The sequence below is a fragment of the Simochromis diagramma genome, unplaced genomic scaffold, assembly GCF_900408965.1.
Source record: "Simochromis diagramma unplaced genomic scaffold, fSimDia1.1 OVJJ01000601.1, whole genome shotgun sequence".
Lineage (NCBI taxonomy): Eukaryota > Metazoa > Chordata > Actinopteri > Cichliformes > Cichlidae > Simochromis > Simochromis diagramma.
The window spans coordinates 64,605-78,706 of NW_024387411.1; the positions used below are offsets into that span (position 1 = coordinate 64,605).

At 41.8% G+C, this 14,102-nt stretch overlaps 1 protein-coding gene across 6 annotated transcripts in view; it reads left to right on the plus strand.

Moving 5' to 3' along the window:
- The window catches only part of LOC120720808 (ribonuclease inhibitor-like), a 29,047-nt gene extending 15,206 nt beyond the window's left edge, over nt 1-13,841 (plus strand). For all 6 annotated transcript variants that reach the window (XM_040010592.1, XM_040010591.1, XM_040010589.1 and 3 more), the window contains 3 exons: nt 1,284-1,463; nt 8,656-8,835; nt 11,805-13,841. In XM_040010592.1, the coding sequence (XP_039866526.1) occupies nt 1,284-1,463; nt 8,656-8,835; nt 11,805-11,982 (538 nt within the window). In that variant the 3' untranslated portion in view covers nt 11,983-13,841. The remainder of the gene's footprint in view (nt 1-1,283; nt 1,464-8,655; nt 8,836-11,804) is intronic.
- The last annotated feature ends 261 nt before the right edge of the window (nt 13,842-14,102 follow it).

A 14,102-nucleotide genomic window follows, 5' to 3' on the forward strand; every position in this document is an offset into this window, starting at 1 on the left:
ATTCCAATCACTGCTGTAGGAGCTACATTTAGTCACAGCTGACTGTCTTCTTTGAACAATCACAATGACTACTGTTCTAAAAAACAAGCACACAAAGAACCAATGAGAGTGTAGAACATGATAAAGAGCTCCTGTGATGGTGGCAAAGAAATGAGCAGCAGACGGCCGTCTACATGTTGTAGTGGTTTACAGTCACCAGGGGGCGCCGTCACGGCCACGCAGTCAGTGGGCTGCTCTGCTTGTGCTGTTGTTGGTGAAGCTGAAGTGAAAGCGAATGTTAAAACAATGAAAAGTGTCCACTGCAGCCTCCATCTGAGCTTGTCATGTTCTTCTTCTTTGATCCTTCGTGTTTGTGCTGAACACTGCTGTCGCTCTCTTCCCTGTTCCCGCCCACTTTCTAACCAATCAGCATTGGAGCGTGCACAGCGTCGTCCACACTGAGCTTTGTATTGAGCGCATGGACTTGTCTGCAGAACATTTGTATGGGCTCAAAATGTGGTCATAAATATTTTGTACTTGTAAATCAGGATTTGTATGTGTAAAAAGAATTTGTGTGTGCGTGAAAAAAAATTGTATGTGTGATTTGTGTGTGGACTTAGCCAAAAAAAACCCTGCAAGTTACAAGTACTAATTTTGACCCTATTTTTCTTCCTTTCATCTGATTGGTCAATGTCATGTCAATCACAAATGTAACTATCCAATCAGAGAACAGATGGGTTTGGCTGTCGGAGGGGCACTGTTTTTGACCTGACGTTCCCGTCACAAGTGTCTTCTAAGTGAAGCTACCAGGTTCAGGTCCAGCTCTGTTTATCTGGAGCTGCAGTAAATGATCCGTCCTCACAAAGCAACACAGACACCAGATATGCAAACACAGCATCATACAACACAACCAAGAGATCCAAAGAATTTTCTCTGCATTTCTGTGGCTGATGCTGCTGGAACGAAGCTGTTTGAAACCTTGTTGTTCTGCACTTTGGGACCTGAAGAGGAACCTGAACCTCTGTGCAGAGGGTTCAACTCTGAGGATTCCTGTTCAGTTTTTTTTTATTTCACACGGCAAAACTTGACAACTTTATGATAAATGTACGACTTCAATGTGAAAAATTCATTTTTTTCTCTTGTTTGTTTGAAGCTGCTTCCTGTTGGCTTCAGCTGTTTGGAGTTTCCATTTTCTAAACTTCTACATTCTGAACCTTCTTCAGCTCTGAACAGATGATGAAACACTGAATGATTTCAAGCTCACACTTTGTCTAATAAACTTACATCTTTCATTTTTTTTACAGATTGAAGGACTGTGATTTGTCAGAGATCAGCTGTGATTATCTGGCAGCAGCGCTGAAGTCCAACCCCTCGTATCCCAGAGTGCTGGACCTGAGTGGAACCTACAACAACCTGCAGGATTCAGGAGTGAAGCAGCTGTGTGTTCTTCTGGAGAATCCACGATGTCGATTTGAAACTCTGAGGTCAGTCATATGTTTTAGTTGTGCTGAGATGAATATGATGTGAAAGTTGTGCTGACACTGTGGATCAGTAGGCCCACACACCTCTATACAGGAAGTCTGGTTCTACTCTTTGTAGAACTTCTGATCCCTGATCCTCTGAGTCTGACTCAGTAGATAATGAATAATCTTCACTTCACATTTCAGTCAGTTCAGATTTCTTAGCACGTTCACTTTAGCATAATCCATTTTAATCCAAACACCTTTCTCTTTAAACTCTGTTTGTCAGTCACAGTATATCCAGTACAATCCTCTTTTTCACTGCGTCACACACATTCAGAGATCAGAGTGTCCTGTGTGTGCTCTCATTCACTCACTCACTCTCATATGGCTGAAGTCTGTTTGTACACAGGCTGTCAGCTGGCCTGAGTTAGGCCTGTCTCTAAAATCATTATTTTATTACTTTTATTCTGATTCATCAAAGCCAAACTCAAACATATTTATATTTACTGATTATGTTCTCATCAATAATTAACAGTCAGTACATTCAGATATGAATCATAATTCAGTGTTTAACATATTATCACAGATGGACTGCACAGGAGATCTCCTTTATGAAGAAACTGTGAAAGTTTGTCCAACAGTGGGAAACATTTCAGAGAACATCTCAGAGAATATCTGTGAAGCAGAAACTAAACATAATAATAGAAGAAAAGCCAAATAATGATCCAAATCCTGCTCTGAGACTATCAGACAGTAAAGGCTTCCAAAGACTGCTCACCTCTCAGACTTACTTAAAGATGCTGGTGCTGTCCACAGATCAGCTGACCTGCTGGGTCTCCATGATCAGCTTTGTTTCTTGGAGATAAAGGCTGAAGCCTTTAGAGCTTCAGTTCTCCAGAGCAGCAGGATGTCTGAGGTCCGCAGAAACACAAAAACACAGCAGCTAAAAATAGTTGTTCAAAGAAAACGAGGTGGGAGCTGCTGATTCCTGAGCTTTGATACTGGATTAGCTTCAGTAGTTATTCCAATCACTGCTGTAGGAGCTACATTTAGTCACAGCTGACTGTCTTCTTTGAACAATCACAATGACTACTGTTCTAAAAAACAAGCACACAAAGACCAATGAGAGTGTAGAACATGATAAAGAGCTCCTGTGATGGTGGCAAAGAAATGAGCAGCAGACGGCCGTCTACATGTTGTAGTGGTTTACAGTCACCAGGGGGCGCCGTCACGACCACGCAGTCAGTGGGCTGCTCTGCTTGTGCTGTTGTTGGTGAAGCTGAAGTGAAAGCGAATGTTAAAACAATGAAAAGTGTCCACTGCAGCCTCCATCTGAGCTTGTCATGTTCTTCTTCTTTGATCCTTCGTGTTTGTGCTGAACACTGCTGTCGCTCTCTTCCCTGTTCCCGCCCACTTTCTAACCAATCAGCATTGGAGCGTGCACAGCGTCGTCCACACTGAGCTTTGTATTGAGCGCATGGACTCGTCTGCAGAACATTTGTATGGGCTCAAAATGTGGTCATAAATATTTTGTACTTGTAAATCAGGATTTGTATGTGTAAAAAGAATGTAAAAATTTGTGTGTGTCTAAAAAAAGATTTGTGTGTGTGTAAAAAAAGATTTGTGTGTGCGTGAAAAAAATTTGTATGTGTAAAAAAGATTTGTGTGTTTGTGTAAAAAAAGATTTGTGTGTGGACTTAGCCAAAAAAAATCCCTGCAAGTTACAAGTACGAATTTTGACCCTATTTTTCTTCCTTTCATCTGATTGGTCAATGTCATGTCAATCACAAATGTAACTATCCAATCAGAGAACAGATGGGTTTGGCTGTCGGAGGGGCACTTTTTTGACCTGACGTTCCCGTCACAAGTGTCTTCTAAGTGAAGCTACCAGGTTCAGGTCCAGCTCTGTTTATCTGGAGCTGCAGTAAATGATCCGTCCTCACAAAGCAACACAGACACCAGATATGCAAACACAGCATCATACAACACAACCAAGAGATCCAAAGAATTATCTCTGCATTTCTGTGGCTGATGCTGCTGGAACGAAGCTGTTTGAAACCTTGTTGTTCTGCACTTTGGGACCTGAAGAGGAACCTGAACCTCTGTGCAGAGGGTTCAACTCTGAGGATTCCTGTTCAGTTTTTTTTATTTCACACGGCAAAACTTGACAACTTTATGATAAATGTACGACTTCAATGTGAAAAATTCATTTTTTTCTCTTGTTTGTTTGAAGCTGCTTCCTGTTGGCTTCAGCTGTTTGGAGTTTCCATTTTCTAAACTTCTACATTCTGAACCTTCTTCAGCTCTGAACAGATGATGAAACACTGAATGATTTCAAGCACTTTGTCTAATAAACTTACATCTTTCATTTTTTATTCAGATTGAAGGACTGTGGTTTGTCAGAGATCAGCTGTGATTATCTGGCAGCAGCGCTGAAGTCCAACCCCTCCCATCTGAGAGAGCTGGACCTGAGTAACAATAACAACCTGCAGGATTCAGGAGTGAAGCATCTGTGTGGTTTCCTGGAGAGTCCAGGATGTGGACTTGAAACTCTGAGGTCAGTCAGCATGTTTTAGTTGTGCTGAGATGAATATGATGTGAAAGTTGTGCTGACACTAAACTGCAGACATCAGGCTGATATTATACTGATCCACACTGAGGATCTTCATGGTAAAGTCTGTTTTCTTCTTCTCTGGTTTAGTCCATTGACTGCAGCAGAACAATGTTTACATTTCAAACAGTGATACTCAACGTATGGCCCGCGGCCCACACACGGCCTGCCCACCTTTCCTGATTCAGAGAGAGGGGACCCTGATTAACTGTGTAGCTTCTTCCTCACAGTTCTAAGTATCAGACACAACAATGAATAATCCACAGCTGACTGTCTTTAGCAGGTCAAAGGTCACGGCACACAGCAGACAGTGGGAAATATTATAATTCTGATCATTTATCAGCACATATCCATATGTATAAAAACAAAGCTGACACTGTGAGACTTGATCAGAGGTGTGATCATCACAGCAGAGGCCTTTGTGTCAAAGTCACTGAGGATCAAACAGAAACACATGAAGCAGATTTTCCTGTTCTGGCTTTTTATAGCAGATAACCTTCAAAATATTCTGCAGTCAATCAAAAACTGAAGCAAACCATGAATCAACATGTGAACATGAGCTGATGCTGCTGAAGGGAAGCAAAGTTACAGAGGTTTGATTACAGACACAGCTGAGAGTTTGTAATCTGTCATCATTTTAAAAGGTTTAAATTTCTTCAGTATTGAACAGCAGAAATGAGGCTTTGTTTTCGGAGGCCGACAGCAGTGAACACAACAGCAGACTGGTGCGTAATAAGCAGTAAATAATGCAGGAAACAGATTTTTGAAGATAAACTGTTCTTGAAGTACAATGAGAGAGAGAGAGCTGTGCAGGAAGTAAAGGTCAAAGTCAGAGAGAATTCATGACGATGTTCATCAAACGTAAAGCAGAGTTTGGATCTTCTTCTGCTGCTGGTTCAGTCAGTTTTGGTTGGAGACAGATGAAACCTGCAGCTTCAGGATCTGTGAGCTGTCCACTTTCAGCCCGACGGCGTGTCCGTGTACGTGCCGTCGAGTGAACGATCCACGATCTGTGTTTCCATCTTTGTGTGTTTAGCTGCTCTCATTTACTGTTTTATCTGTTTGGTTGTTGTTGAAATACTTTTGGGAGCTTTAACCTGAGATTCTGGCAAAATACATTTATATGAAAAATCGATTCAGGATTGAATGAATCAACATCGCTTTATTCAAATTAAAACCATTTAAATAGGAAAATCCATTTTTTTACAGCCGCCTCTAATGCTGGGTAATGTCAGCTGGTCCATGTGCAGCTGGCTGTGAGGCTCAGGGAGCATCTACAAAGTGCAACACTGAAAGAACATCATCCATAAATATTGAGTAATAACTGGACTCTCATACAGCGAGACTCAAATGCCTTTAAACATCAGCTTATCCTGCTGATCCAAGTCCAACACTGAGTTTGTAAAAACATGTTTGTCAATCATTTTGTTTGGTTTCTGAGGAAAATGATTCAATAACTTGCTGCTAATACACAACATTTCATCATATTTCCTCATAAGCCTCTTTTGTCTGACCATTTGATCCCATTTGAATTTGCAATAAAGGATCCACAGAGTTTGGTGACAATAATGACAGTAGATGTTTGTGTGAAAGTGCTGGAAGCAAATGAGTGTGTGATGTTCTTTCAGTGTTGCACTTTGTAGACGCTCCCTGAGCACTGGTCTCACAGCCAGCTGCACATAGAGACCAGTGTTGTTAGTCCAGGTCAGAAGATGACTTGTTGGAATGAAAATGAGCTTGTAGTTTGTCTGCTTTAATAATGTGACTGGAAAAAGGTGTTGGACTTCAAATATGTCCGTTTCTTTCACACTTCACCTTTAAAAGTGAAGCCTTGTTGTTCCTGGAAGGACAAACACGACTTTTTCAAGTCTTTGTCCTGTTTTTATGATAAATGTACGACTTTAATGTGAAACATTCAGAGTTTTTTTCTCTTGTTGTGTTTGTTTGAAGCTGCTTCCTGTTGGCTTCAGCTGTTTGGAGTTTCCATTTTCTAAACTTCTACATTCTGAACCTTCTTCAGCTCTGAACAGATGATGAAACACTGAATGATTTCAAGCTCACACTTTGTCTAATAAACTTACATCTTTCATTCTTCATACAGATTGTTTGGCTGTGGTTTGTCAGAGATCAGCTGTGATTATCTGGCAGCAGCGCTGAAGTCCAACCCCTCCCATCTGAGAGAGCTGGACCTGGGTCACAACAAAACCCTGCAGGATTCAGGAGTGAAGCATCTGTGTGGTTTTCTGGAGAGTCCTGGATGTGGACTTGAATCTCTGAGGTCCGTCAGCATGTTTTAGTTGTGGTGAGATGAATATGATGTGAAAGTTGTGCTGACACTGTGGATCAGTAGGCCCACACACCTCTATACAGGAAGTCTGGTTCTACTCTTTGTAGAACTTCTGATCCCTGATCCTCTGAGTCTGACTCAGTAAATAATGAATAATCTTCACTTCACATTTCAGTCAGTTCAGATTTCATTAGCACGTTCACTTTAGCATAATCCATTTTAATCCAAACACCTTTCTCTTTAAACTCTGTTTGTCAGTCACAGTATATCCAGTACAATCCTCTTTTTCACTGCGTCACACACATTCAGAGATCAGAGTGTCCTGTGTGTGCTCTCATTCACTCACTCACTCTCATATGGCTGAAGTCTGTTTGTACACAGGCTGTCAGCTGGCCTGAGTTAGGCCTGTCTCTAAAATCATTATTTTATTACTTTTATTCTGATTCATCAAAGCCAAACTCAAACATATTTATATTTACTGATTATGTTCTCATCAATAATTAACAGTCAGTACATTCAGATATGAATCATAATTCAGTGTTTAACATATTATCACAGATGGACTGCACAGGAGATCTCCTTTATGAAGAAACTGTGAAAGTTTGTCCAACAGTGGGAAACATTTCAGAGAACATCTCAGAGAATATCTGTGAAGCAGAAACTAAACATAATAATAGAAGAAAAGCCAAATAATGATCCAAATCCTGCTCTGAGACTATCAGACAGTAAAGGCTTCCAAAGACTGCTCACCTCTCAGACTTACTTAAAGATGCTGGTGCTGTCCACAGATCAGCTGACCTGCTGGGTCTCCATGATCAGCTTTGTTTCTTGGAGATAAAGGCTGAAGCCTTTAGAGCTTCAGTTCTCCAGAGCAGCAGGATGTCTGAGGTCCGCAGAAAACACAAAAACACAGCAGCTAAAAATAGTTGTTCAAAGAAAACGAGGTGGGAGCTGCTGATTCCTGAGCTTTGATACTGGATTAGCTTCAGTAGTTATTCCAATCACTGCTGTAGGAGCTGCATTTAGTCACAGCTGACTGTCTTCTTTGAACAATCACAATGACTACTGTTCTAAAAAACAAGCACACAAAGAACCAATGAGAGTGTAGAACATGATAAAGAGCTCCTGTGATGGTGGCAAAGAAATGAGCAGCAGACGGCCGTCTACATGTTGTAGTGGTTTACAGTCACCAGGGGGCGCCGTCACGGCCACGCAGTCAGTGGGCTGCTCTGCTTGTGCTGTTGTTGGTGAAGCTGAAGTGAAAGCGAATGTTAAAACAATGAAAAGTGTCCACTGCAGCCTCCATCTGAGCTTGTCATGTTCTTCTTCTTTGATCCTTCGTGTTTGTACTGAACGCTGCTGTCGCTCTCTTCCCTGTTCCCGCCCACTTTCTAACCAATCAGCATTGGAGCAAGCACAGCGTCGTTCACACTGAGCTTTGTTGTGAGCGTATGGACTCCTCTGCAGAACATTTCCAGTACAATAACCAGCTGTGCATGCGCCCCAAGCAGCAGCTTCGAGCTCACCTCAAAGAAGTTTAGCAGGAAGGACGACTCGGCCGTCACGCGTCCAGCTGTGACCGTGTCCACAGCAGAGTGTCACCGAGGCTTAATGCTAACACGCACACATGAAGCTAATACCACCACGAGCAGCTTCTCAGTGGATTTGGAGGAGAAATGTCTGCAGCTTCTCACAGGCAGTACGCAGAATGTGGGTCTCCACAAAGACTGTGGAGACCTCGTCCCAGACTCAAAATCAACACTTGTCTGCTCAAAACTTCTCACACGTTCCCGTCACAAGTGTCTTCTAAGTGAAGCTACCAGGTTCAGGTCCAGCTCTGTTTATCTGGAGCTGCAGTAAATGATCCGTCCTCACAAAGCAACACAGACACCAGATATGCAAACACAGCATCATACAACACAACCAAGAGATCCAAAGAATTATCTCTGCATTTCTGTGGCTGATGCTGCTGGAACGAAGCTGTTTGAAACCTTGTTGTTCTGCACTTTGGGACCTGAAGAGGAACCTGAACCTCTGTGCAGAGTGTTCAACTCTGAGGATTCCTGTTCAGTTTTTCTCTTTCACACGGAAAAACTTGACAACTTTATGATAAATGTACGACTTTAATGTGAAAAATTCATCTTTTTCTCTTGTTTGTTTGAAGCTGCTTCCTGTTGGCTTCAGCTGTTTGGAGTTTCCATTTTCTAAACTTCTACATTCTGAACCTTCTTCAGCTCTGAACAGATGATGAAACACTGAATGATTTCAAGCTCACACTTTGTCTAATAAACTTACATCTTTCATTCTTCATACAGATTGTTTGGCTGTGGTTTGTCAGTGATCAGCTGTGATTATCTGGCAGCAGCGCTGAAGTCCAACCCCTCGTATCCCAGAGTGCTGGACCTGAGTGGAACCTACAACAACCTGCAGGATTCAGGAGTGAAGCAGCTGTGTGTTCTTCTGGAGAATCCACGATGTCGATTTGAAACTCTGAGGTCAGTCACATGTTTTAGTTGTGCTGAGATGAATATGATGTGAAAGTTGTGCTGACACTGTGGATCAGTAGGCCCACACACCTCTATACAGGAAGTCTGGTTCTACTCTTTGTAGAACTTCTGATCCCTGATCCTCTGAGTCTGACTCAGTAGATAATGAATAATCTTCACTTCACATTTCAGTCAGTTCAGATTTCATTAGCACGTTCACTTTAGCATAATCCATTTTAATCCAAACACCTTTCTCTTTAAACTCTGTTTGTCAGTCACAGTATATCCAGTACAATCCTCTTTTTCACTGCGTCACACACATTCAGAGATCAGAGTGTCCTGTGTGTGCTCTCATTCACTCACTCACTCTCATATGGCTGAAGTCTGTTTGTACACAGGCTAATCTGGGACTCTCCACCATTTGACCCTAGAAATAAAGAAGCTTCTTGGATGAGAGGTGAAACGTCTTCAAGAAACTTAAAGAAGTCCAGATGCCTTTTTTTCTAAGCTCTTTAGATGACTGCGAACCTTCACAGACGCCTCATCAGTGGGACTCTCAGAGCTACCAGCCCTTTGCTACAATCACAAAGCTCTTCATTGAAATCAATGATATCAAAGCTGGAATCCAATGAGTCCAAGCCTTCTGCTGATTCAGCATCACATTCATCTTTGCTCCTTGTTCTGCATCCCCACCATGGACTTCATTCCTTTCCAAGCCAGCCTTGAGTGTCCTTTATTGAGCTCATCCTCTGCTTTACTTTTACACCTGCTTTTAGCTGCTTTTCTTCTCTCCCTCATAACAAGACAGCTTCTTCTGCCTGAGAACATGTTGGAGTGATTTACTAATCCAGGGCTGATTTTTGGGGAAAATACTTCCTGTTTTCAAAGTAATCCCCATTTTTCCCAGAATTAAATGTAAGTAGAAATAAATGATCTAAGTGAGAACATGAGCCTTTAAAGCAGTCAAATTCACACACTTTATGGAAATATGAGATTAATGGTGCCGACAATCATGAACCTGCTGAATTCATGAACATCAAGAATGCAGCGAGTGGTAAAATAAAGATTTGACCTCAGTGTGCTCAGTGTTCCTGTCTATTCCTAACATATTCCTACATGATAGCTGCACTTTAGAGCTCTAAAACTGGAACTGACACATGTTTAAACTCTACATGTTACTCAGTACATTCAGTTCTGACACCCCCACAGTCCAACAAAGGAAACATGGAGATCACATCAGTTTGTCAACAAAGTCGTTATTGGGAACTTAACCTGTTATTATCTCGTAACTGATTAACTGATTAACGTCAGCAATTATTTTAATCACCAGTTTTTAAATCATGATTATTGTGAAAGTGCTCACTGGCTCTGAATATAAAGCCATGGGTCACAGGAGGGATGTTGATCAGTGCTGGCTTGAAATGGGCGCCATTATGCATCTCAGCCATGGGAGCATTGGGGTGGGCCTAATACTACTGCAGCGCTCACATGACCCAGGACAGAAAGAAAGGGGCGGGGACAGAAACATGGAGACAGGTACAGATCTTTGACATGTTCATTTTAAACTGTTCAGGAGGAGCATGTTGATACAACTAAAGTTATCTGTTGTTGAAGAAGTCTCTGAGGAACGTTCTTGGATCAACAATGACGGCTGTATGAGCCTCAAGACGCAGCATCACAAGAAGAAACACATGAGCTGTAGAAAAAGGAGAGACTAGGAAAGCCACAGCGTTACAACATGACCAGCTGTTGGTCTCTCTGGAGACTACTGGGCGTGGCTGGGTAACCATGGTATCCTGGGAGTTACAGAAACGTGCAGAACATGTGATTCATGTTGCACAGCAGTGGGACATTTGAATAAAGTCAGCACACTCAGTAAATAGTGCTCAAATATGATGCTGCTGCCAGACGTCTGCCTTTGAACACGTCCCTGCATCGCGCACAACACCAAGGTTGCCATGGCATCACAGCTAACAGGGCAAAGTGCACACAGCTGGAAGCCTGCAGGTATATTTAACTGATGTATTTCTCAGTGTCCTGTCTGTGTGTGAGAGACAAACAGCCCTGTTGTGTGTGTAAATACAGCGAATATGTAGAGGACATGTTTGGGTATAAGTAAATGAAAGCTCTGCGTCATTTGAATCTTTGACTCTTGTTTCTGTTTGCAGGTCTGTGACTGAACTTCTGGGAGGAGAAACGTTTGTTTCATGCTCTGTGATTCTGTTTTTGTCATCTCTCTCATGTGATGGAGAGCTCAGATGATGACCCCGCCTACTGTTCAAATTCAAGTCTACATTCAGAACAGACCTGGAGACACGCAAGCAAAATGCCAACCTTCTATATGTGAAAACTGCTGCTGGAGCCAGATTCAAGGAGCTCAGTGTTACCCAGATCTTACTGAACTTACTGCAGGAACAGAGGGTTGTTGGAGGGAAACCTGTGGAAGCAACAACATCCGAGGGTGGTAAAGCCTCCAACAAAGCTCTGTAAGTACATATGTGATCATAGCTTTAGCTTTAAATGTTTATTCTAGTTAACACAGATCAGGTGGAACAACTCAAATAAAAGATCAAAAATATTAAGTGGTCATCGGTACTCAGTTTGTTCAATACTGAATACAATGGAGCACAAATTGTCCACGTTTCTGAAATATTTCTGGGTGTATCTGTCACCAAAGTGCAATTTAGACCTGACCTGTGGTTGTTATCTAAGTGATAATCATCAATTCTACTAAAACAAATACAAAATAAAGAAGTTTGACACATTCTGTTGATATCAAAAGCACACTGAACAATTCAGTGTTGTTTTACTGCTGTTCTCTCTTCACTTCTTCTCCTCTGATTCTCTCCACATGTTGCTCTGCATCAGTGCTCAGTTTCCTGACAAAACAAGATGAAATATTGCTAAATATAATAGTATCTCATTACACTTCAACATAAGTGTTTTATTTTTGTAATTGTTTATCTGTTATTTTTCAGACTGAGTCACTGTGACCTGTCAGAGAGAAGCTGTGAAGCTCTGGCCTCAGGTCTCAGCTCTCAGACCTCTAATCTGAGACAACTGGACCTGAGTAACATTAACCTGAAGGATTCAGGCGTGAAGCTTCTGTCTGAAGGACTGAAGAGTCCACACTGTACACTGGAAACTCTCAGGTGAGATCAAGCATTTTTCTTTCATCAACTGACAGAATTAGCAGATTAATAATAAGGCAGTCCTCTAATAAGAGGAGAAGTGGAGGTGCTTTGAAGGGCAACGTACTCTTATGTTAACAAGACAGGAAGTAGTTCCTGGGAACTGCTTCCTTTGTTATTGTCTAAGTAGAAACATGATGGTGAAACAGTGATGAGTTTGCAGAGGTGGATCCACAGCACACAACACAACAATGCTGTTGCGTGCTGAAAGCAGACTTCTCACAGATTCTGAGACTGCAGGTTTCATCACTGTCCAACCAAAATTCACTGAACCAGCAGTAAATGAACATCCAAAACTACACTTCATGTTTAAAAAACAGATGATCAGAGGGATTTGTGTTTACATCTTTTTTGTGTGATCTGTTCACCTGCTGTTTCAGCTGTTTGGTGGTTGTTGAGATGGTTTTGTGAACTTTTAGCTGAGATTCTGACATTTCTGTAGATACCACACATGTCTAATTACTTTGTACAGCATGAATGGCCATAACGAGGTTTTTAACAGTAAGAAAAGTTGTAAAACTTCAGAAAATATAGTTAAAAGTCCAAAACCTTCTACGTCTGGTGGCTTGTGGTAAGGAGCAGATCAAACGAGTAAAGAATTACGTCATAATTATAAATGGCTTCAACAGCACATTCAGGTCTGTGAGACTCATTCAGACACTGAGCCGTGGCTCTGTGCTACATACACATATTTCTGCATCTCTGCCATTCAGACACACTTTATATATAGTTTATTTTATGTAGTGTTCAATACTGAACTGTACATTTAGTCTTTTTAAAGGCAGCAAGTTTTATTCAGTGTTTTCATAAAAGCCTTATTTCTATCCATTTACTGCTATTAGGAAGAACACGTGAGGTTTAAGACCTGGACCAGTTTGAAACCTTTTGTCCTCCACAATGGAAAATGGGTGGAAATAAAAATGGGTCTCACTTTAGCCAGCTCCTAATTTTATCAGTTCTACTCTCAGCGTCTCCTGTATATGTCCTGTATAAATGTTGCACTCAGCTTTGTGGTCTCCAATATCACTGAAATGCAGCCAGATGCTGCTCATTTTGCCTTTTCACTCTTTCCTGACACGCTTGCATTTCAGTACAGCTCCCATTTCTCTGTGTACTGGTCTCTACCACTACCCTTGCTGTCTATGGGACATTTCCGTCCTCTTTCACATAATGGTATGATCCCAGTCTGTCTCTTAAAGTGTTTGGCCACATGGTTTGCTCATCAGAATAACATCTCAGCCGTGCTCACATTGATTATCAGCAAGCCTGAAAATTCATCAATATTTGACACATGAAATTATCTCAAGGGCTGGATTTGGCCCACGGGCCATATGTTTGACACCCCTGGTTTACACAGTTTGGTATTCAATGTACAAGTGAGTTAGCTCTCAGCTAACTAGCAGACAAGCTAACTGCTGGGACTGCGTCTTTCTAACAAGAGCGTCAGACACTCAGACTGGTTTCCTTTGTGGATGATGATGTGTTCTCACACTGATCCTTCATGCTGATGCTGCCATCCACCCACTGCTCCTGGATTCCTCATCATCATCTCCATCAGCCCTCACAATACTCCACCTTCATCAGCTTCATGTTCAGGAGCCTGGATGGACAGTAATTCTTTCCATGGGTTATGGTGGGACATTGAGAGCTGAAGTCAAACAGCAGTGAGAATGAAAGACTGATTCATTTCTATTTAGTCTTGTGATGTGCAGCTTTGTTCAGAGCATTAAGGCCCAGCAAAGATTACTGAGGTCATAGAGTCCCTGATGAAACCTGTGTGCTTATAGAAACTGAGACCAGATGAACCAGAATAGAAGTACATTAAAATGAAGTGCAAGCTTCACAAGGGGAATGGTAGTCAATTGTTGGTGTGAGTTATTTAAATTGAGGATGGAGTCAGAATTTAGGCTGCTGGACTCAGTCACTATATCCTGTTGTCCTCATAGAACCTGGACACACAGACTCACCTGTGACACAGTGACACACAGTGTGGGCTACACACACATTAGAAAGTGGATCAGTCACACTTGTGCAATCATTTGTTGTGCTGGGAAACCATGAACACTTTGAATCACATTAATGGCT